Source organism: Rhea pennata, chromosome 27 (assembly GCF_028389875.1).
Source record: "Rhea pennata isolate bPtePen1 chromosome 27, bPtePen1.pri, whole genome shotgun sequence".
NCBI lineage: Eukaryota > Metazoa > Chordata > Aves > Rheiformes > Rheidae > Rhea > Rhea pennata.
Genome location: NC_084689.1, coordinates 1885383 through 1908191, shown reverse-complemented (window position 1 = coordinate 1908191; position 22809 = coordinate 1885383). Strand labels below are relative to the sequence as shown.

General features: G+C 41.8%; 2 protein-coding genes across 5 annotated transcripts in view; one reads left to right on the top strand and one right to left on the bottom strand.

Moving 5' to 3' along the window:
- Positions 1 to 2893, top strand: part of CRTC1 (CREB regulated transcription coactivator 1) — a 44677-nt gene extending 41784 nt beyond the window's left edge. For all 3 annotated transcript variants that reach the window (XM_062596515.1, XM_062596514.1, XM_062596516.1), the window contains one exon: positions 679 to 2893. In XM_062596515.1, coding sequence (XP_062452499.1) covers positions 679 to 890 — 212 coding nt within the window. In that variant the 3' untranslated portion in view covers positions 891 to 2893. The remainder of the gene's footprint in view (positions 1 to 678) is intronic.
- An 11603-nt stretch (positions 2894 to 14496) lies between these two features.
- Positions 14497 to 22809, bottom strand: part of COMP (cartilage oligomeric matrix protein) — a 35539-nt gene continuing 27226 nt past the window's right edge. For both annotated transcript variants that reach the window (XM_062596512.1, XM_062596511.1), the window contains 15 exons: positions 22593 to 22730; positions 21744 to 21821; positions 21426 to 21584; positions 20749 to 20853; positions 20489 to 20596; positions 19752 to 19911; positions 18322 to 18440; positions 17863 to 17915; positions 17235 to 17428; positions 16604 to 16782; positions 16327 to 16375; positions 15858 to 16054; positions 15547 to 15719; positions 15231 to 15370; positions 14497 to 15088 (listed from right to left, as the gene is read on the bottom strand). In XM_062596512.1, coding sequence (XP_062452496.1) covers positions 15030 to 15088; positions 15231 to 15370; positions 15547 to 15719; positions 15858 to 16054; positions 16327 to 16375; positions 16604 to 16782; positions 17235 to 17428; positions 17863 to 17915; positions 18322 to 18440; positions 19752 to 19911; positions 20489 to 20596; positions 20749 to 20853; positions 21426 to 21584; positions 21744 to 21821; positions 22593 to 22730 — 1911 coding nt within the window. In that variant the 3' untranslated portion in view covers positions 14497 to 15029. The remainder of the gene's footprint in view (positions 15089 to 15230; positions 15371 to 15546; positions 15720 to 15857; positions 16055 to 16326; positions 16376 to 16603; positions 16783 to 17234; positions 17429 to 17862; positions 17916 to 18321; positions 18441 to 19751; positions 19912 to 20488; positions 20597 to 20748; positions 20854 to 21425; positions 21585 to 21743; positions 21822 to 22592; positions 22731 to 22809) is intronic.

Sequence of the window (22809 nt, the reverse complement as noted above, 5' to 3'; positions counted from 1 at the left end):
CTTTGTTTTACTGTGTGTTAATGTTTGTGTTACTGGTCAGGCGTTATTACCCGAGTGCCTTGGAGCCTGACGGCTATTGCTTGATCACAGCAAACAGGTAGAACGAGCGGTGGCAGCGCTGACTGTTTCGCAGGCTTTCCCTGCCTCTGAATTTACCGCATCCTCTGCCGCAATGTGAGAGGAGCCGTCGAAGCTGAGCTGTGCTGCTCTCTTCAAGCTTGCCAGCAAAGGAGTTCTTAGTGTCGCATATGGTAGCAAATCTGGTCACAGTTGGACATTTGGAAACAATCTTTGCTCAGATCACTGAGAAAAGTGTAGTTCAATCCCTATTTCAGCCTATGTCTCTTGCTGATTAGAATCATATAAATTAGGGTTATTCTTCCTAAACTTATGGGAGAGAAGAGACTGGAGTGGCACTAGTTTGCAGGACAAAATATACATATGTGAATTTTCCTTTGTATTATGTCATTATTATGATTTTGAGATCGCTGACAAATCTGTAATTCATCCAGTTGGACCTAAGAATAGACTTTTCTCATCTGAGCTTCAGTCTTAACTCAGACAATTATTCCCGATTTTTTGCAAGGTGTTTTATCAATAACTTTATCTAAATGTGTTGCCTAGAGAACAAGTGTTTGCTAAGGCCTACCAATACCTCTTTCTTCCTCTTTGCTCCAGTGACAGGAGAGTCTCCTCCCAGCTTATCAAAAGAACTGACCAGCTCTTTGGCAGGAGTGGGAGATGTCAGCTTTGATACGGATTCCCAGTTCCCTCTGGATGAACTAAAAATTGACCCTTTAACCTTGGATGGACTGCACATGCTGAATGACCCCGATATGGTCCTCACTGACCCTGCCACAGAGGACACGTTCAGGATGGACCGGCTGTGAAGTGTGGACACCAGGAGCTTGGGGATGGCGCGTGGTCCTGGAGCCCAGCCGAACTAGAGAGCCCAATGGGTCAGTCCTGTCAGAACAGGAGCTACTGAGAGCAGTAGCTCTGTCCTGTACAACATGTACAATGAGTAAAGCTTGTCGTTCTAAGCTTGCAGCGCTACAGACCCCTACTCCCTGTCGCGCCGTATTTTACCCCTTATCCACTCATTGCCCTTAATGAGTAAGGAGTTTCCATCAGCCTTCTCCTCTCCAGAGCCCCCCTCTCCCCCCACCGAAGTTCCAGCGTTAAGTTGTCAGTTTTCTCCTTTGCACTAGAAGGGGGTGGGTTCGGGCAGGCGAGGAGGGTTCGGAGCCGAGGGTAAAGAGCGTCTTTCCAGCGTGCTGGATCGTCGGCTGTTGCTGGCTGCTTGGTGGTGAAGGAAGCAGCCGACGGGGCGGGGGAAGCTCTGACTACTGACCCCTCTCCCTCCGCTGCTTCGAAAGCAAATCTCTGCGTTGCTGCCGTCCGGAACGGGCCGGGGGAGCTTTTGCGATTTTGACTCTGACTGCTTTGTGACAGCTGCTTTGTAGAGTAAAATGCTTCTTCCTTTATTGATGCGCCATGTTTGTTTCCAGGTTTGTTTCCCTGACTGTTGTCCTGCACCCACTGCCTGTTCTCATGCCCTGAGCAAACTCGTGTACTTGGCAAAGCAGAAAAGCAGCCTGGCAGCCCAACAGCCTTTTGTAGCTGGCTATTCCAAAAAAAAAAAAAAAAAAAAAAAAAAGAAGAAAAAGAAAGGAAAAGAAAAAAGGCAACTGTAAACACTATTTCAAAGCTTTTAAAATATATATATATATGTAATATGTATATATTTATATATATGTATGCATATATATATATATATATAGCATTTCTGAGCACACAAAAAAGTACTATAATTCATTACTTGATTAGCGTGGAGGAAGGATCAGAACATTTTAAAGCAGCTAAAAGAATATAGGAGACTAACTTGCAGAGCACATTTCTAATTTTGCTTTGTGAGAGATTCCTGGGCAACAGGAAGGGCATTTGTATAGCAGTGCCTGGCTCAAATCATGATGACTATTTTTTATTTTTTATTCTTATCATTACTTATTCTGTTACCATTATTTATGTTCTTTTTTTATTTAAGTATTTGAATATTAGACAAGTAGCTAAACTACATACAGCCAGTTGAAGCACTCTACATAATACCTGTACAGTACATCTTTTTGTGTTTTTATTCCAGAAATATATTATATATATTATATATATAGGTATTTTTAACTAACTGGAATTTTAAACAGATGTTGAGCAGAAGTAAGGAAGCCTAAGGCAAGTCTAAATGTTTTCCTTTTATATAGTCAAAATAGGGTGGCAGGAACTTAGATATTCCTTTTTCACCCTGGGGAAAAAATAGCTTGCTCTACAGTGGAATAGTACTGTATCCTTGAACAGATTGAGATTCTGTTAAATTTATAATAGACTATTTCTGTTAGTCCTTATTAATATTCTGTGCTGCAGTGTAACAGGATGATGAATGACACTTTATCAGTGGCAAATTGAAAAAAGAAAAAAACCCCATCCATTGAATCTGAATTGGTTGGTTTCACTTAAATGTCATGGCTGAAATTTATAATGATTCCCAGATCTCTGACACTTGGACTCTATCAAATTTGGAAAATGTTGTTAAAGATTAACAAAGAGCCCAATGCACTTACAGTAATTGCCAGGGGCACTGTTAAAATGTTGTATGCATTACACTATAATCTGCACAGTAATAGCACCTATAAGTAATGACCCTTCTATTATGGAGAAGTTACAAATTAACGTTATTTTGAGTTTTTATTAACAAAATAAAAGTGCATAATACCCTGCATGTAAGGTGAATGAATACCTGCTAGAGGAAAGCATTTCCATGCGGTAGGGGTTGAACATTGAAATATATTTTTGTTAACTATTATCTCAAATAAAAGAGCCATTTTAGTTTTTATTTCAAGACGAGTTGTGTTTTGTTGTCCCTCCTCCCCTGCCCCCCCCCCCCAGTGTTTCCACATCTGCTCTCTCTTGACGGGATCTGCGTTATCTGGACTTGCGTTTTAGCTCAGAACGTGTCAGTTTTCTCAACTGTTACATGACTTCTAAGCAAAAAATCCCCAGCGCTTCTACCCTCCCTCCCCACCCCGCTCCCCTCCAGAGGGATCGTCTTGCTGTTTTCAGCAAGCGATGCGCAGGTCCGCGGAGGAGGCGGCCTGCTCCTAATGAGTTATACTAGGTTTCTGTGTGCTTCCAGAAATCCGTGGGACGGGACTCTGTCCCGAGATTCAAGCAGACGCTGCTGAGCAGAACCATTGTTGGGACTTAAATAATTTGGGTGCGTGTTTGCTCACGTTTGTGCCATTAGTTGACCATTTGCACTAAAAATGTTACTGTTTTTCTTTTGGTCTCTTAGCTCGTGTTTGTCTCTTTTGTTCCTACCCTTAAAATTGTGAGATTATCCTGCATCTTCATTGAAAACGTTTGTCAGGATTTCAGCCCGATATTACATGTACTCCTGATGTCTGCTTATTTCAGATTGCTAACGCTTTTTCAATTTAAGGGGGGAAAAAAAAGGTAGCTTCAAACAGGAGGATACCCTAAAAGAACAAGAGTAATTTGGGCACAAGTGACTTGGAGTCCTTTGCTTTGAAACAGCCAAAGGTACAGTGCGAGTTGAATATGCTTTTTGCGGTTCACATAGTCTCCTTGACAGTACTGTTAGTTCCTTGATGGGATTTCTGTCGATATCGCTCTCTTGTTCAACTGACTCTTATGCATGTAAATTCTTGTTTGTGATCTATTTTTTTAAAACCAGAGTCACTTCAGAATGATGCATCCAAGTAGGAAATCGGATTCCTAACTGGAGACTTTTACAGGGAGCTGTTGCTAAATGCTACCTTCTAATTTTTTTTAAACTACATGTGTATATAAGAGATCTTGTTTATTAGACTTGTAAGTAGACATTTAAAATGGCCTTAATTTAAAAACAACACGTCTGGATGCAACTGTCAAATTTAGGGACCATCTAGTCGAGAGAAATAGCAGTTTTTGTTCCTTTCTTGCGGGGCAAGTGGAGAAAGGTGCTTTGGGAGTAGGAAGGTCGGCACGGGAAGTGGTGACGCGGCCGTTTGAAGGAATGTGCTTCATCTCTTAAGCCCCAGGAGCGGGCAGGCTACAGCTGCTTTAATCATTAACCCTTTGAGAATTGGAGCAGTTATTTCAACAGTTCTTGCATTTTGCTTCCCACAAGGCCAGTTTCTTGACAGCATCATGTATGAGCTGTACTCCAGCAAGAGGGATCCCCCCCCTTAATTTTTTTTAATATGCATAAGGCTAATTTTAAAGCAAAAACAATCTATTAAGTTGCTAAATGTAAACATGGGATCCCAGTGATGTCAGAACAAATTATTTTTATTTTATTTTAGAAGATGTTAGTACTGTTTGCATTTTAAACTATGTGTGTGAGGATGAAAGCCGTGGGAATAGCCAGCCCTGAGAATCCAGGGATGGATCAGACTGAAGAGTGAAAGAAAAAAAAAAAACATCACTTGGCAAAAAAGAAGTATTATTTGTAACTTTTTTCAGTTAAATACTTTTGAAACTGTCTGGTGTCTCAAAGGGTTACCGTCCCAATATACCTGCTGAGTGAATCTCACCCTCTCCCTACAACGTATGTTTTTATATATATTAAAAAAGTTCCTAAGCTAGACTGTTGCATTTGCCAATATATTGGGGAAAATAATAGGAATAAACTTTCAGTGTATAAAATACTGTGATGTTATAAAGAAAAACAGACTTCTGCTGTTTATTGCAGTGTAAGTGGGTGGGAGGGGGGAGGCTCTTTTCTTTGTACATAGTAGTCTGCATTCTCTCTCAAATGAATCTGCACAGGCCGAGTTAAGGTCGTTCTCTCTGCTCCATGCACGACTGACCGCAGGCAGCGTCGAACCTGTCGAGCTCACTACTGCTTTTGCATGTCAGTGAACACTTTGCCAGCGATCTGTAACTGTGCAAAACCTTTCCTGTACAGAGAACCTTTGATTATTATTTTTATTTTTTTTAAGAGGGGAAAAAGTTTCCAGAAAGAGGCTTCAAATTAATTAAAGAAATTATTAATTATTTGTACAATTTACTGCTTTTTAAATTCAATTAAATTTAAATTAATAAAAGAAGTGTGCCTGAGAACCCTGGTGCAAACCATGCAACAAAAATGCTTATTGGAGAACTTTCAATTAAAAGAGAAAGAACTGCCCCTCTGAGTGTGCATAAAAGCACAAGTTTAAACTTCTTTAAACTTCTCTCAAAAATGAGATCTTAACTGTGTTTAAAAGCTCTGTTTTCCATAGAAATAATAACTACAACTTGAGATCTGCCCCTTATGAGCATGGTACTCACCTTGGAAACCCTCTCTGTACAGAAGGAAGAGGAAAGCCCCCTCATCATACAGTAGGTCAAAATGTATGCTGTGCTTTCAGGAGAAAAGTGTTTATTCCTCTGAAAATGGAACCCCTGTCACTGTGATGGCAATGTGAAAGCGCAGGTAGCGTTTGTTACGTGTGTATGTTCTTTATAAAAAACAAAAAAGCAAAAAAAAAAAAAAAAAAAAAAATTTGTAGTGTTCCTGTTCTTTGTATTTTTAGTTGCATTTTATTTATACTGCGCAGTGTAGGCATGGATTGCATGTCAGTTTTCTATGCGGGCACCATGATGACATTATAACTGTGTATTATAAATCATTTTTACCTTTTTAAACAGAATCATTGTGTGGAATTTCTATACTGCAAAACAAAACACTACATTAAGTACTATATTCATTTGTGTTATTTATTTTATTATTTTGTTGGGGGGCGGGGGGTGGTTTTAACTGTGGTGTATATTGCCTTATGTGGGCTTGACCAATTTTATCAAAATAAAGGCCTAAAGGGGTAAAATACGTTTACTGTTTTCTTCAGTAAAATGACTTGTGGCTGCCACAGAGGCAGCTGCAGAAAAGTACATAGCATAAAAAGAAAGCAAATACATACCATAGAAAATTTGTAAGAAAGAAAATGCAGCTGTGTAATATATTAACTACAAATAGCAGGGAGTGCTGGTCTGAAAAGTGATTTGAGTTTTACATCACAGACCTGTGTCGGTAATGGTGTAATGAGTATTAAGAGCCTTGTCTAACCCTTTCCAATACGTCTGCTCTGTATCTTTCACTTCTTCTAAGAAACTAAATGAAGAGCTGTCTTCGTTCGGACAAGCAGGAAGGAACGCGCTCTCGCGTGCTGCGGCGTTGCCGAGAGCTGGCGGCGCGCGGGGGCTTTGGGGAAGGCCGTTTTCCGCCCGTGAAACACGGAGCGGGTGGGTGAGCGCCGTGGGTTTCGGAAGGTCGCGGGTATCGGTACCCAGCGGGGGGGCGGATCGGGCTGCGCTGCGTTCGCCAGGGCCTGTGTGCTGCAGGCGCCAACGGGAAACATCCCAGTACGATGCTTCCAGCTGTGTGTGGAGTCTGACTTGTGCTCTGCAGCCGGTGCTTTGGAGCAGATGTGTGGCAGCTACGTCTAGCTGCTTCCGTCCCCCTGTTCCGTCCCCTCGGAACAGCGCTGGGATGAGGCGCTCGGCTTTGAGAGCCGGGTTCGGACGACCGCGGTGGGACAGTGGCGTAGGCGACCTGTGTGTTCGCGTGAGTTCTGCTCTTGTAGTTGTCAGTCCTGTAATTTCCAGGGTGTTTGGGGGCAGGGTGCTTTAATTTCTGTCTGAATTTCAGCCTTCCCCAGCTGCTGACATTTGCTCGGTGTGACGGCAGCCAGAGCTTTCGAGCGCAGCGCTGTTCTCTGTGCGAACGCTTCAGAACTAGGTCTGAACAGAGGACTGAGCAGTTTTATTGTGTTGGGCTAAATGCAAGTCCCAGTGTCGTCTGGAGAAGTTGGGCCACGCTGATGCTGGTGCATTAGTTACCTCCCATCCGTGGGGAGGAGGAGGTGGCTTTCACGGACGTGCTGTTCAGCTGGGTTCTGGGGAAGGTTGGGCCACCGCGTTCGCTCTCCTGGCTGCCGCCGCCGGCCTGCGCTCTCCGCAGCGGCTGCCCGCGCTGTGCTGCTGCAGCAAGACCCTTTGCCCTCGCCCTAGGTGAGGCATCTAGTTCTTGGCTGAGGAGGTGGGGGGACCTTCTGCTGGAAAGGAACCTGGTGCAAACCAGAGAGGGCAAACTACCACCCCCCAAATACTCTTTACCAAGAATATTAGAACAAAATGTTAACTGCTCTAGCTCTTTACCGAGAGGGGGAACTTTCAGAAGAGCGTGCGAGCCTGGAGGAGCTCTGGGGCTCCTTGGCATTTCCGCCTCTGTAAATCCCGCCCCGCGCGGGAGAGCTGCAGGATGGTGACCGAGGCGGAAGAGCTGGGCGCTCCGTTGGGAGTGGCACTGTGCACCTGCTGGTTACTACTTGTGTTCTGCCCCCAGCTGTCTCCTGGTAACTAGCTTAAACTGTTGCTTCTTTGAGGTTGCATGTAATGTCTTGTAACTAAATAGTAGGCAGGGAAATGCCTGAATAACATTTTGTTTGTTTAACTTGGCTCTTTTTACTTAAATTTTGCTATTAAGTAGCTACAGGAGAATAAAGTAAATGATGTGTTGAATTTTCTGATGTGTATTTTCTGCTTGCTAGAGAATCACAATGATCTAATCTTGATGTTTTCTGGTGCGTATGAAGGTCCTATTTTGTTGATTGTGTTTAATCTAGTAAGTGGTTCAGCTTTAACAGAACATGATTCAGGAGAGAAGGTTGTAAGATTTCTTTTTTTAAAAGATAAAGGGGAAAAATGCTAATAGTTCTTAACCAATAGCCAGCCGTCTGCTATTATGATATGCTTGTTAGACCTATGTAGCAAATTATCAGTATTAGTTCAGTAACTCGTTACTTTGAGTGTGTCCCATCCCTTGTCACTGTTGCTGAAGAGCTTTGGTGTGATCGTGCAGCAGGTGGGGGCAGCACCTGCAGAGCTGCCTGCTTTCAATGCAGCTTTGAACTTTATAAGGGCTTTTAGCAACAACAAAGGCGATGTCCTCACGCTGAAAGGAAATGTGAATTCTGGAGAATACAATTAAACCCTGAAGCTCCTTCCCTGTAGTGCTGCTAAGAACGTACGAAAGCTAATGTGTCGTTTGCAGAACTTTAATATTTGGAACAAAAGCAAACACCTCACAAATCTATTAGGAAGCTGTCACTCCAGTATGTCTGTATTTGCCTAAATATGGTGCTTGCCCTAAGTGTTCCTGCCGTCACAGCCACGTAGGTGAGACAGTATTCTCTAAGCTATCAATACTTTCAGACACTTTCTCACAGCATGATGATAGAATGGAAACGGAGGTGACAGTTTAGACTCTTATTCCTTGATTTTGCCTGCCTTCAGCCTATATTACTTCCAGATATTTCTGCTACCTTTTTAAATTTGCAAATAATACGTCCTCTTGATGGTTGTTAATGCATTCAGTATAGTGGTTAAATGCAGGCAAGACTGATAAAAGTATTAGCAGAAAAAATAATCACAGTATTTGCAGGAGCTGTGCATGGGAGTGCCCTATGTATAGGGATAATTCCGTTTCCTACTGTCCTAATCTCTTCAGCTTTTAGGAAACCGAGATCTCTTACTGCAGAGGGCACATATTAAACCAGTTTGTATTGGAGCATGGACATGTTAACCTTTAGTTTATCCCTAGTTCTATGCTCTTTTTATTGAGCTTTTAACTGCTCAAATTGTTGTTTTTAGTAGGTTGAAATATAGACTGATTAGGAAAATTAGATCTTGGGTTAATTATCTATTTCAAATAGTTTCACTGTCAACTAACAATTTTATCCCTGTGCAGAAGGGACTTCTTTTTCCTAACCTGTGTAGAGATTTGTCCTCTTCAATAAATAGGTTTCTCTCACACTGCCTGATTCACAAATCAGGAGCAGGCAGCTGAGCTGGGCATATTAGCATACGTCCTCTGGAAGCGTCCTGAGTGCTTAGCTTCCCCTCTGCATTCACCTGGGAATCTGCTTCCTACCAGTAAAATCTGCGGTGCAGACTTTGGAACCAGCAGGTATGTGAAGATGTTTCAGCTGCCAGCCACTGATTTCCCTTAAGCAGGGTGTTGTCAGGTGCATCCTTTTACTATTTAAAACTCTGTTGTGAGTAAGCTAGCTCCTTTGCTTTGAGTTAATGGCTGGAAAGGAGCAATTCAGAATTGAACCTTTGCTCTTAGTGTGTTTACAACTGCAGGAGCTCATCTAGGAGCCTGGTGCTGAGCTGGGATGAGAGGCTGGAATCTGGGCACTCCTGTGCATCAGCGGCTTGGGAGTCAGGGCACTGCACAGCTTTTCTTCGGATTTTACTTTTGCCTTGTTTTTAAGTTTGTCCAGGTACTGTCTTTTTGAAAGAACTTTGTATGTGTACATGTCCATGCCTGCCTACCCACCTAAGAGGAGAGACTTTAAAAACTGAATAGTACTTTTCTATCCCTTTGGTGCTAATGACAGTGGCTTTCCTGTACTACAGTGTAAAGCTGAACTTGACCTGTTTTAATTGCGGTTGTAGCAGCGAAGGCAGCGTAGTCAGGTTTCATCTACCTTTGAACTAGTTCTGATGCTGCTAACTGTGGCAGAAAGCTCTCAGCAAGGGAACTTATTCGGGGTTAATACAAGGAACTTGAGAATAGGTGCTGATAATGTCCACTTCTTGGGCCAAGAAGTTAACCTGGGGTCTCGTACTGGAGCTTGCTCCGTAAAGGCTGTTGGAGCGAGCAGGCTAGTGTGTATGTCCATGTGTCTGTGCCAAGTGCTGTGACTGCAGCCCACACATGCTTTGGCTTTCAATTAACAGGCATGTTCATGTTAGTGTGGCTTTTGTTGCTCTTGTAGTGTTAATGTGTTTGTTCAAACAAGTTTTTTTTTTGATAGTATTTTTCTTAGTTTTGTGAGGCAGATGAGTCGGAATGAAGTGGGCCTTGCTATGTTAGAAACTAGTGGGTGTCCAACGTGCTGGCAGATGAGTGAAATGACAATTATTGTCTTAAGGTATTCTAGCTACTCTTCTGCTAAATGTTTTCAAAACCCTAAGAAATTGTTTTTCCTTTTTTTTAAAAAAAACAACTCAAATCTTTTTATCAAGATTTCATCTCCCGATGTACCTTGGGCATCCTTCAGTAGGCAATCCTACCTTAGAGAATCCTTCAATAAATGAATTAGAACAAACAGAACTTGGATTGCAACAGGCAGCTCTCAGCATGCAACTCAAGAGGCTGCAGAATTTGTCACAAAATCTCCCTTCTTGCTCTTGTTCCTGGAGATTTGTTCTTCAAATGGGAATTGCATTTGAGCCATTTATTAACACACTTAATGAACAAAGAAGGATACTATGTCGCTCAGCTCTCAAAAGTGTATCTGAAAATGAGACAAAATCAAAATAGTTGGTACTTCTGCTGAATAAATACAAGCCCCAGAATCAGATGTCATAAGGGCTTCCTCAGACTGCTTGTCCTAAATTGAGTCAGCTCATAGCTCATTTTTGTAATTTGTACAGGGCCAAATGTTCTCAGGACTGGATACTCTTTTACAAGAGCAGAACTGTTTGCTGCTTTATGGTTTCCAATTGTATTTCAAATGTCTCAAAAGACTGGGTTTTTACCACTTCCTTTGGGAGATGATTCATTGTGGTGCAAGGAAAGGAAAGGAGGGGATTGATCTGTATCATGTTGCTTTGAGGCTGCTATTCTATAAAATGCTCTCTAGCGGAACAGCTGTGTGACAACACATACATCAAATATAAATTTGCCTGACTGTAAGCTCTGGTTCCTATGAAATTTTTGTATTGCATGTAGTTACAACATCATACAGATAAAGCTTATAAATCTATTGAAGGGCACCCTTTTCTGCAAGTAAGCTGAAAATTTTTTTAATTGCAGTTGAGATTTTAGGAAAATGGGAGTTACAGGAAAATGTATATTCTACTCCTGAGAATGTTATTCTCTACCACATTCAAATTTTGCTAAATCTTTATTTTAAAGATTAGTCTGAGACCTGTGCAGATTCATCCATCCTTCAGTTCTTTCCTTAAATGTGCAATAAACATTCTTCCCTGAATAAGCTTAAATTGTCATAATTGAGTAATGACTAAGGGAAGTCTTGGATAAGGTGTCAGCTGGTGGTAAGAGGTTTATATTTGTAATGAATCTTGGCTAAATCTGTGAAAGTAGGGCAGGGGTTTTTGGATGTGAAGGCAGTCTGATCTAGTATCATTTTAAAAAGCAAAGTGCGAAGTGATATATTAAAGAAGTGCTGTACATGCTGTTGGCTCTCATTAGAGACATCTGCTTTCAGAATGCTCTATCTTACTCTGCCTTTTGAACTGCTGTATTTGTACAGTGAAATGTAAAGTTCATTTGTACATGTCCTATGGATTATTCAATCCAATTTTTTTATACTATGGCTTAGAAGAAAAGGATTAAGAGGTCTCCATTTATAAATCTAATTTAAGAACTAGTTTCTGCAACTGTAATAGTGGAGTGTCAGTATTTCTTTCAGAAATTTTACAGGCTTAGACTTAGAGAAATTGCATTGAATTATACTATACAAAGGGCATTTTTTATTAAACAAAATCTGCTCTGGCTATTTGTCAGGAAAGAAAAGCAAGCAGTTATCAAGGATCTTTGCTTATGTATAATGTTACAAGCCTCCATTTGAAAGGAAAAGAATCAGCTTGGCTCAATTTTGGAATTTCTAAGAAATCAAAAATAGGTAAAATGTTTGTTCTTGCAGAGTAGATGATGAATATAAAAGTAATATGATAATATTTATGGGGCAAAATATTGTTGGGGTTGGGGGGATAGGGCTTCCTTAAACAAGTCTTTCTTTACTTGCTGCATTCTGAATATTCCTGGCATGAGCATCCACATAGTCAAAAGACAGCTATGTGTATAAATGTTCTCTATACACGTCCACCAATCTTTGGTCAACATTATATAGTGCAGTAATTAAAATATTGCATTTCAGTCAGCTACTAACTAATAACACAGTGGATACTGAGGTTTTATTTTGGGAAGAACTAGTGCTTTTAGAGACTTTCTTCTTACTTTAAGAGACATTTCCTTCTCTTCCCTCCACCCCCCACCCCAACCTATGGAAGGATTCCTTTTAGAAGTGGAAGTAAAATGTATTAATATGTATGAAGGGAAAGTTTGATTTTAATAAAATTAATACAGCTGCTTTTGGCAGCTTCTCTCATAGACTGGCAGCTAAAAACAACTTTATGTAGTTCATTGAGCTTGGGGGAAAAATGTCAGATTTATGCATTTTCAGAGACAGTATAATATACTGTTCTTTACAAGCTAAACTTTTTCTATTAAAATAATTTGTGGATTATTTCACTGATATATGCAATCCTATATTCAGCTACAGCTTTGGTGGCACAGGAACTCTGGAAAAATTGTCCCTGCGACATAAAACTTTTATTTATTGTGCTTTTCTATAGGTAAAGTGGAAAACTGAAGTTGGCTTTAAGTGTTTGCAATCTGAGAAATGATGTGAAAAAGCAGCTCAACTAAATGTACATTCTTTTCAATCTTTTCTTTTTTGTGTGAAGGCTTTTGTCTTTGTATCTTTGCATTATTTGTAAATGAAATGTAATAAAAGTTCAACTGTTTTTGTCTCTGGCTGCTTAGCTTTTTCTTACTTAGTTTTGTTTATTTGAGATTTTTTTTGACTGAAGGTTTTCAGTGTTGAAATATTAAAGTGCTTTCAGTATTTGTGTTTATAAGGAAATATCAAAATCTAATTAATTTAGTTAAGCTGGCTTCTTACAGCTACGAAAGTTGAACTCCATCTTCTTTAAGAGGAAACTGGAGATGCGAAGTATTGTGTTAAGAATCAAAACGTAAGCTATCCCCAGCTGTAGTCCCTTAAGTTTTTATGGGCTCTTGGTGTCAGTGGAATGAGACTCTACTTTTCTTAAATCAGAGGTTCAGTTGCATTTTTGGACTGCTGTATATTTTAGAGCATTCGATGGTAAGCAGCATTTCTTTCTACCTTTATATTGCTGGACTTCGGAAAGAGAAAATGAGCATGTAAGGGTTCAGACTTGCCTGATTAGATTGTCATAGTGCGTCCTTTAACAGCTGAGTGTAATTTTAACTGTAGTAAATGCTGCTTTAGGTTGCTCATCAAAATAGAGGTAAGTAGAGCCAGTGAGGAGAAAAGTTTTAGGTTAATAAGACAGTGCTTATCTTTAGCTGGGATGGGATAACCACCACTCTCAGCTCTTTTGAATGGAATTAATCCTTTTCTCTTACCCTTTGATACTTGTCTGTGGGAAATGGTCATCTGTGTTTCAGCCTAAGGGGTAGATGTGCTGGGTAGAAAGCAGTCATTCTAGTTCAGTGTTTTTACAGCAGAAATTGTTCTGCTGTAAACTGAATGAATGCATGCCACTTTCTGGTGCAAGTAGCTCATTTCTGCTTTCAGCTTGGTGACACATCTCTGGGCATGCTGAAGTTTGAATCAGTTTCATAGATGCAGTATAATGTCCCTTTAGTCCTTAAAGCTATTTTGCAAAGGAGGTTTTGTACTTTGATTTGTACTGACTCATCTGCATTTCTTCCTGTTGAGAAAAGAGCATCTTAATGTCTTTTTTCATGGTAGTCTAGAATGGTGACTGAACATGTTCTGAGTGCTGTGATCAGCAAGCTAACACACTCTAAAAGAGCCAGTTGGCAAAACTGGTGGATTTTTTTGTAGATCTTTGCTTATGCCATTGCCTCCAGAATGTGAAAATCAGATGCAAGTAGCTGTAGAGACTTGCTTGGTTAAAGTGCAGCTTTTGTTGTAAGCCAGTTTTCTGGGAGGAGAGGAAAAGTTCTGTTCACACATTATTTGTTTAGTAACATTTAAGACATCCACTATGTGCCACATAGCACATCCACTATCAGTGTACAGGCTTTAACATAGAGCCTCACTCTAGAATGAAACCTAACTGCTTCCAAAAGTGCACTGTTCAGTGTTCAATGGCAAGTGCCTTGCTCATAGTTTCATTAGAAAATTTCAGTATAGTTAGTATGAACTGCTTTTCTGAAATATCTTGCAAAACCAGGGTTTTACTTTCTCTTTGGGCAAACTAGAATACTGCTAACTGTTTATCTGGAAAAGACTGGGCAGTAGTCCAAGTTACTGACTACAGAAGCCCTTGTGGTGCATCTGCATATTCAGCTCAAGTAAGCACACGTGATATTAATAATTTCAGTTTCCCCAGTTCCTTACTTGTCTTTTTTGGACTCCTGACAGTGTTATAAGACAAACCTAGCATAAAGCCTTCATTTACCGTTCTGAAGCTAGCTGATGCTATCTGGAAGAACTAGGTAGTAGCAGAAGGAGTTTCTTGAATGAAAGATCCTGTGCAATTTACACTGCTAACAAAGTTATTAATTCAGCTGAGGATGCTGTAGAAATAGTACTGCTTTCAGCTTATGAAGACTTCTTTGTTACATATTCATACCAGAAGCATTTCAGAAGATGAAAGAGCAACATGTATAGGACCAAGAAGAAGTAAGTATTAGAGTATTTATTATTCAACATTCTAGAACAAAGATGCACTCCCTAAAGTGCTTTTTTATGTTTTGTGAGCAACTTGGACATAGGCTGCTCTTGCAGTGTGCTTTTCAGACCAATGCTGAGTTTGGTTTGCAGTAGGTCTTGAAAATAGTAACATTCACACGTGAGAGCCTCAGAGGAGGGGAAAGATTCCTGGGAAACATCCATGCTAAACTTGCTTCAATAATTCCAGCTACTGCTGGTAGCTCCTCAGCACATCTTTTTTTCCATGTAGTGTAGAGAACTAGTGTTTACAGCAGCATAGGCTTCTATTCACACTTGATGTCTACACCTCTGCAATTTCACTATGTTTTCATAGCATTTAAAGAAAGTTGCTGCTTTAGAAAAGATGCCAGATACTGCAGTGACACTTGGTGCAGCGCAGAGTGCAGTGGTACATTACTTACAGTTCTTTATACAGTATACCAGAGGCAATAGTGGGACAGCTGAGCATTTTTTTTTAAAAAGCAAGTGTTTTTGGACAGACATTTAAGCCAGAGGTTGATCTTGCTGAACTCTATATGTTTCATAATCTTCTGGAATAGTATCTGAGGAAGATGAGATTAAAGCAAATATAGATTAGAAGTGGAACTGGAAAAACAGAATTATATCCTGCTACAGTTGTATGTATGCTAACCAAGAAGACCAAAGCACAAAAATTTCTGAGCTTGACCTTCAAAGCTAACTCACCATTGCAGCGGTAACGCAGGTTTGACCAAATAATGTTCTCTTGTGAGAAGCAGAAAACTCCTAGACGTCCTCCTCGCATAGTTGTATCAAGGACAACTCCAGTGTCTGCTACTACTTCAGGGCCTTCATAGAAGCGAGCTCTGGAAAAGAATAGGCATGTATAGAACGTGAGCACAAGATTAAGGAACCAATTTCTACAAGGGTGGAGGAAAAAATCAGATACTTTCCCTCCTCTTTACTACAACACTGCACCTGAAATACTTGTTTTGTGTATTAGACTTCCAGTCAGCTACAGAGAGGAAACTAAACCCCTTACCTGATGTATCCAACTTGAGGCCGATGTTGCAGGAACCAGCGATAAGAAGTCTTGTCCTTCCAGCCAGAATTGCGAGGGTCTTTCCACAGCAGCTTGACCTGGTCCGTAGTGTCTCCAGTGTGCCAGAGAGAGTTACGAAGATATTCACCTGGGCCTGTTTTAGACTTCACTGCCTAAAGGAGAGAAGAGACTGGTAAATTGTGAGGATAAAGGCTTGATTAGCCATAGCTGCTGTCCCACTGTATGGGGGAAAGCAGCAGAGCTAGGAAAAAGGCAAAAATCCATTACTAATTTTCCCCTTGTTTCTTTACCTTCAATTGAATTCCAGGTTCTGCTACTGCTCGGAAGGGGTTTGCCTGCCAGTAGGTCTGTTCCATCTGCTTCCACATGACTACATAAAAACTGGAACTGTCCTGGTAGCCAAATATGAAGCCAGCATAATCATCATCTGTGGCTGTGTTCACATGGAATGTGCCCTCAAAGTCCACTCCATTGAAGGCCGTATAACCTTTAGGTGGTTGGAAAACAAATACTCTGTATTCTGAGGTAGAACATAGATTTGTTTCTCTCCAGAATCGGAGAGGGGAGGGGAGGGGAGGTAGACATTGGTAAGCAAATCTGACAACTCCGCTTACTATACAGAAAGTATTTCCCCCCACAAAAGGGGACAAGTGGATGAAATCATTAAGTAGTGTCTGAAATACTTTTAAAAGCTGCACTGAGAAGAAAGATGTCCAATTAATGAGCCATAATATTCCAACAGAACAAAAAGGGCCTCACCTACAGCCAGGCCAGGATCACTATTCATGGTTTGAACAATTTCCATGCCCTGTGAAAGACAAGTGTTGACTTATTAGTATATACTGCAAATATACTGACTTCACACTCCTGTTTGTTAAACAGTGAGGGGAGAGAGTCACAGAGGTGAGACTATAAGATTATGACATTGTTATACAGTAGTGCTAAGCCTGTGATGACTTTTAATGGAAACTGCATCCAGTTTGGTACAGACTTGTCACTACCTGACTTGCTAGCCAATTCTGAAGCAATCTCCTACCTGGTTGAGGACAATCCAGTTGGGGTCAATCTGTGCATCACCCTCAGGGTCCAGTACAACTGTCTGGAAAGCCCTGAAGTCTGTCAGTGTCACTTCTGCATTCTCTGGGCACACGTCAATTCTGTCAATCACCATGTCTCTGTCAAAATCCTCTTCACAAAGGTTTCCCACACCATCACCTGAGAGAGCATGTTAGAATGAAAGAAGTGACAAACTTTCATTAATTTCCTGCTATCCTTTGCATTGGAGTTTTACTCAGCTGGCTTTTGGCTATCACAGTTTCAGGTGACTATGTCTATACAAGGTTAGGTGTTCAGAGCACATAGGCAATGTTGCCACATGCTTTCTTTTCCTATGAGTCAGCTGTGAAGAACCCCTGACCCTTCCCTCCTGCTTGCAGAGATGCTGTGACTAGAAACATCTTGAACCATAAGTACTTCTGGAAGAGAGCTTTTCTCAAATATTAACCTAATGCCAGAGTTACTGGAGACCTGAAAGTGTCCTAGGACTACCTCAGGTCAGCACTGAGGAAATTTAACTTCCTGCCTATCTTGGAGGTCAAGCTAACAGTCACTGACCTCCAGGAGCAGCAGAATCCCATGCAGAGCTAACATGGCCCCTTTCCCCTTACCGTCCGAGTCTTCTTGGCCAGGATTAGGGACAAGCCGACAGTTGTCAGGGCCTGGAGGTTTCTCATCTGGAATCCCATCATTATCATCATCATCATCACATTCATCTCCTAGCCCATCATTGTCTGTGTCCAGCTGGGAGCTGTTGGGCACTGTTGGGCAGTTATCCCGGCTATCTTGGTGACCATCTCCATCACTGGTGGGGGAAAAAAATGCATTATACAAGTAAAGCATGTAACTCCTTTCTAGGGAGCGGAATCCTCTGCAAGAGGAGGGAAAGTTGGTGATTTTAGCCTTATTATGTCTTAAACAATTACAGTTACACATACAATAGACCAGAAATAGTCCAGCTGTAGTCTATGAGCAAGTTTGAGGCAGGCAGTGAAAAGTAAGCCTGCTGTCAGCAAGCTTACCTTCTCTAGCCTTTGGCCCCCTGCCACCGCTGACAAGTTTCTTTGAGGTCTGAAGAGAAAATTTCCCCCTCTTCTGTCTGGTAAAGAAACAGGCTCAGGCCAAACCTGCTTCTTGTGGAGTTACCAAAATACACCTTCCCCTGCCTGCCTCCCCCACTGTGCCCTCCCCCTCAGGATCTCATGTAACCTAAGCATAATTTTTGCAGTAAGCTCTCACCTGTCTTGGTTGGTGTCACAGACATCTCCCACTAGATCATGATCAGTATCTTTCTAGTAAAATAAAGCAATAATCATTTAAACATGCAATAGATAAATTGGAGAACTAGGAATATAGGAGAACTAAGACAAGGTGTTAGTCTCAGTGCCACAGTTATTTTGATCAAAAAGTAGAGCTCATGATAGTGAGAAAGTTCCTTATGCAATACTTGTAAGTTGCCCTGAGGAACTGAAACAACAATAAACACTAATGTGAGAGGTAAGAAGAGATACAGCCAAAATGTAAAGCTTCCTCTTTGCCATACTCCTCTGCACACTAAGACTTTTGATTTCTAGGTGCTGTACTTTAGCACTACAGGATGGTAGCTAAAATTAGCAATTGACCTTAGGTAAATGGGAATGCAGTCTTCAGCAAGCGAAATGAAGTGGTAAGATGGCAAAATTGGAAGTGCTTACTTACCTGGTCTGGATTACTGACTGTTGGGCAGCTGTCACACACATCTCCTACTCCATCTCCATCACTATCTTTCTGATCAGGATTAGGGATTCTTCTGCAGTTGTCTGTTGGGTTTTTGATTCCTGTAAAAACAAAAATGACCCATCAAGTCACCAGTGCTATTAGGCTATATGCACCAAGATCACTTCTAGATGTAAAAGACTGGGGGGGAGGGGAAAGGGAAGACAAAACCAAAAACCTAAGACAGCCTTACTGTTTGTTCATTGTTCAATTCTCCATTGAGCTCATGAAATGAAACACGTTTCAATTTTAATGTATGTATGTTTTACATACTTATATTAATTTAGGTTACCTCCTAGCAACTACTGGAGGAAGAAGAGCTCAGCAGCACCTTAACTTAAAACATACTTCAAACTGCACCATTGTGGGTGTCTAAGCACACTGTTGAAAATGACCCTAAATGCATTCCTTAGAGACAGCGAAGGAACTGAGGAGTGTTGCTCCAAAATGGCACTATATCCATGTAGGAGTTAGAGGCCAAAAGGATGAAGATGAAGCTGTCTGCGGTTCCCCAAACCGTAACAGATTCTTTTTCCTCTAAAGCAGACATCTATATAATTATGAAATAAGTCAAGGTTAACTTTGGCTGTTTTGCATGGAAGATTTAGACAGTGTCTTTTCAAGGCCTGAGACAGCCAGGAACAATCTAATCAGCAACCTGTATGACTTCACTTCCCACTTTTCTGCATTTACCTACTACACCAGCAAATCATGCCAGCAGGGAGCTACTTGGCAGGAAGCAGCAAGACCAAAACAGCACTAGATGCACTGGAAATAATCTGTAAATAAATATGTATGCGTCAGGCCAGCAGCAGTTGTGATTTCTGGCTTTGGAAAGCAGGCTTTGTGTAAATAAAGCATTGCTAGTACATAACACTGTTTTTAAAGCCAGCTACGTCCCCCCCCGCCCCGAAATACAGCCCTGACACATACTGCCTTGAGCCAATAGCTTCTAATAACTTGGATTTCCCTGTACTTTTTCCACAAGTTTAAATTGCAGCACAAAGTAGTGTCCTTGTCTGGGTTGAAATCTGTTTGTCTGGTACATGTTTCTTTCTGAAGGATACCATAGCACTGATTTCTGAATGTGCACAATAAGCATGCTAACAAAAATTGTTAGCACTAGACTGAAAATAGTGTGTGATAGATCTTTTAACCCTGCAAGAGCTGCACTGTGAAGGATACTGGCTTGACTGCTGATCTTGGTGTCTAAGAATTGAGCTGTGCTTCATCTTATCAGGAACTAGTTCTGTTCTTGCAAAGCTTAAGCTGGTTGCCTGCTGTTAAAATCCATAGCTGGGCACCAAATAGCTTTCTGGTTCTTGTATCAGTACAGATGAACTTCTTGGAGGACATTCTCCAGCTGCTCTTACCGTCACCATCCATGTCATCGTCACACTCATCTCCTTTTCCATCACCATCGATGTCCCGTTGATCATCGTTCTTCACGAGGCGACAATTGTCACAGGCATCACCAAAGTTATCTTTGTCTGCATTACGCTGGTCTGTGTTGCGTGTGTACACACAGTTGTCCTGCAGAAGAGGGGCACAGTCTGAATGGACGTGTTTGGCACTAGGCATGCTAGGAAGGCATGAAAGAGATGAAGATTATGAGGTATGTCACTAGCTGCTCTGAGCAGCCCAGTAGTGGGATCTGCAGCCAGTCTGTTTAGCCTAGTCACTGCTTCTTCAGTGAATACCAGTAATACCTATAAATATCTCCAGAGTCTGATGAAATGAGAAGGTTCCCATCCCTCGGGGGAACATGACTTCCAGATTCTCTTCAGTCCCATTAAGTTATTTCCCACCTGCCTGCCTGCAGGCAGCTCTAACAGCACAACACAGAACAGCATGTCTAATGGCATATTTATATCTAGGCCTTGTAAGTAGCCTCTTGTTCAGGTCCAGCACAAGTTCCCCAGACCCACCAGAGCTCAGCTAGGGCATAGTATGCAGAAATTGGCATCTTCAGATGACTATCCAGATAAAGAGGAAACATCATATACTGTGACCTGCAGGTTCTCTAAATTCACGTTAAAGATGTGCGTAGGTGCTTTGTAGGACCTCTGGGTATAGTTGGGTATGTCAGGGTAAGTCTTAGAACCCAAACCTCAGCATTTAATATCCCATCTCCATCAGCATCGTCATCACAAGCATCTCCAATTCCATCCCTGTCCGCATCTTCCTGGCCAGAGTTGGGGACAGTCATGCAGTTATCCTGAAAGAAAAGAAACAGTCAAGTGCCAGGGCCTGCTGGCAAGTTGCACGTATTCTAAAGCCTTTCTGAGTTCTGAGGATGGGGCCAGTTCTAATCAGCACCAAGGCACGCCATCAAATCAGAACCAAGTCTCAAAGACAAACACATCTTACCTTGCGGCATTTTTTGTCAGAGCAGCGTAGCTTTTCATCAGGGACTCCATCAATGTCCGTATCCTTCCCACAGATATAGCCATTCCCTGCCCACCCCACAAGACACTGCAAGACAACAGATAAACAAAGTGAAGCTGCTGGTAAGTCTTCTAGAGACAGGCATTTGCCTCTAAAACTGAAAATCTTAAATAATAACAGTGCAGACCATTGCAAATCCAAGTACACAACACCGCTGGAAAAATATTGTCCATAACAGATAATTACACTGTAAATAACAGTATTTTAAGTAGCTCAGATACAAGCTCTCTGCTTGCCCCTGAGCTTATAAAGACAGATGCAGCAGCAAAATCTTTTGGCTCCAGGAAGATGCTGAACGGTATTTCCCCCTTCTCAGCTGCTGTGCAGTGCTGCTCTCTGACTGCCAAATTCGTCATGCTCCAGACAAAAAGCCAGTGCCTCGGAGGGGCAGTACAGAGATAACCTGTTACTCCAGGAGCACTCCACTTCTCTAGAGAGCACTGAAAGAGCCATTGCGGTAGCTCAGGTGTCAGTGGGGAGCAAGGCTATGCTGGGGAGGCATGGTCTCCAGGAGAGGGCAGTGGCAGACCCAGGAGAGCAAGCACAAGGCAGGGGAAAGAAGTGAGCAGACCTCAAGTGCAGGGATGTTTGGACCTTACCACGCAGGAGATGGACCCATCACGCTCCACGATGCACTGAGCTTTCTCATGGCATGGACTAACTTCACCATTAGGGCAGCGTCTTGTTATCTGGCTCTTGCACCCTGTGATTTGATCCCCAACAAAACCAGGTTTACAAGCTCCACATTTGTAGGATCCCTGTGAGAAAAAGTAATAAAGAATTAACTATAACATGAGCCCCAGTCAACCTTTGCTGTACCCTGTCCTCAGCAGCTGGACTGCCACAGCTAACAGAGGGAAACATTCTCCAGAGCCTGGAGGAAGGAGCTCAACACAACGCTTTCCAGTAATATTTACCCGTGTATTGATGCAGATGGAGTTTGGGACACAATTTCTGGCAGCACCTGTCTCACATTCATTGATGTCAGTGCAAACCTGGCCAGGAAGAACAAAATAGACATTGAGTTCTTAAGTAGCTACTTAGGTTATAGAATTAGGGCATTAGGACATTATCAGCTGCAGATATAAAGCCCCCAACACACCTTACTGGGACCCACAGCTCAAAGGTTTCACTAAGTCAAGGATCCCAACAATACTCCTCACCCCAGGCAAGTTTTTCATCCCCTATAGTCACCAGTGATTTTAGCCTGGCAAAATAGCTTAGCCCTGAGCTAAGCTGCCAGGGTATCTCCTTATTGTTAAAGGATAGGAAAGGGTCAATGGAAGAAGGTGGTCAAAGAGGTGGTCCTATGACCAGTCCTATGACTTTCTAAATAATAGAAGCCACATGCTGTTCTTCCTTCTTCCAATATATTCTCACAGACCACACTAAGATTATTTTTTAATATATTTATCTATACTTTAAGTGTGTGTGTATGTGTGTGTATGTGTGTGCATGCATACCCAATAGCTGCATCAACTCTTCTGTGTCCTAATATAAGGAATCCCCAGGCTGTCTTTGTAGCCATAGATGAAGGTGTTAAGACTTGACATTCTGACCAGTACAAATTCAGCAGTAAGGTCTTAGAATGGAAATTGCTTTGCTGCCAATGGGCTAGCACATCCTTGGCAAGTCTGTCGTCTCACTGCATCACAGCCTTCCCATTGACACGATGCAGTCACATATCTCCCTCTCGTATCTTTCAGGGCTCCAAGACCCTTGAGCTAATGGCTTGTGAAGGAAACCGAAGAGTCTGTGGGCCTTACCTGTTTGTTGGCCCTTGCATAAGCTAGTCCAACCCCTTCAACCATTTGCCCAGTGAAGCCAGGAGGGCACGGATCACAGCGGAAGCCAGGGACGGTGTTAACGCAGTGGACCTTCGGGAAGCAGGGGTTTGCATTGCACTGTAAAAAAGAAAGAGGTTATACAAACGTTATTTTCACTGAATTCTTGTACTCTATACTGGGAGAAACATTACATTAA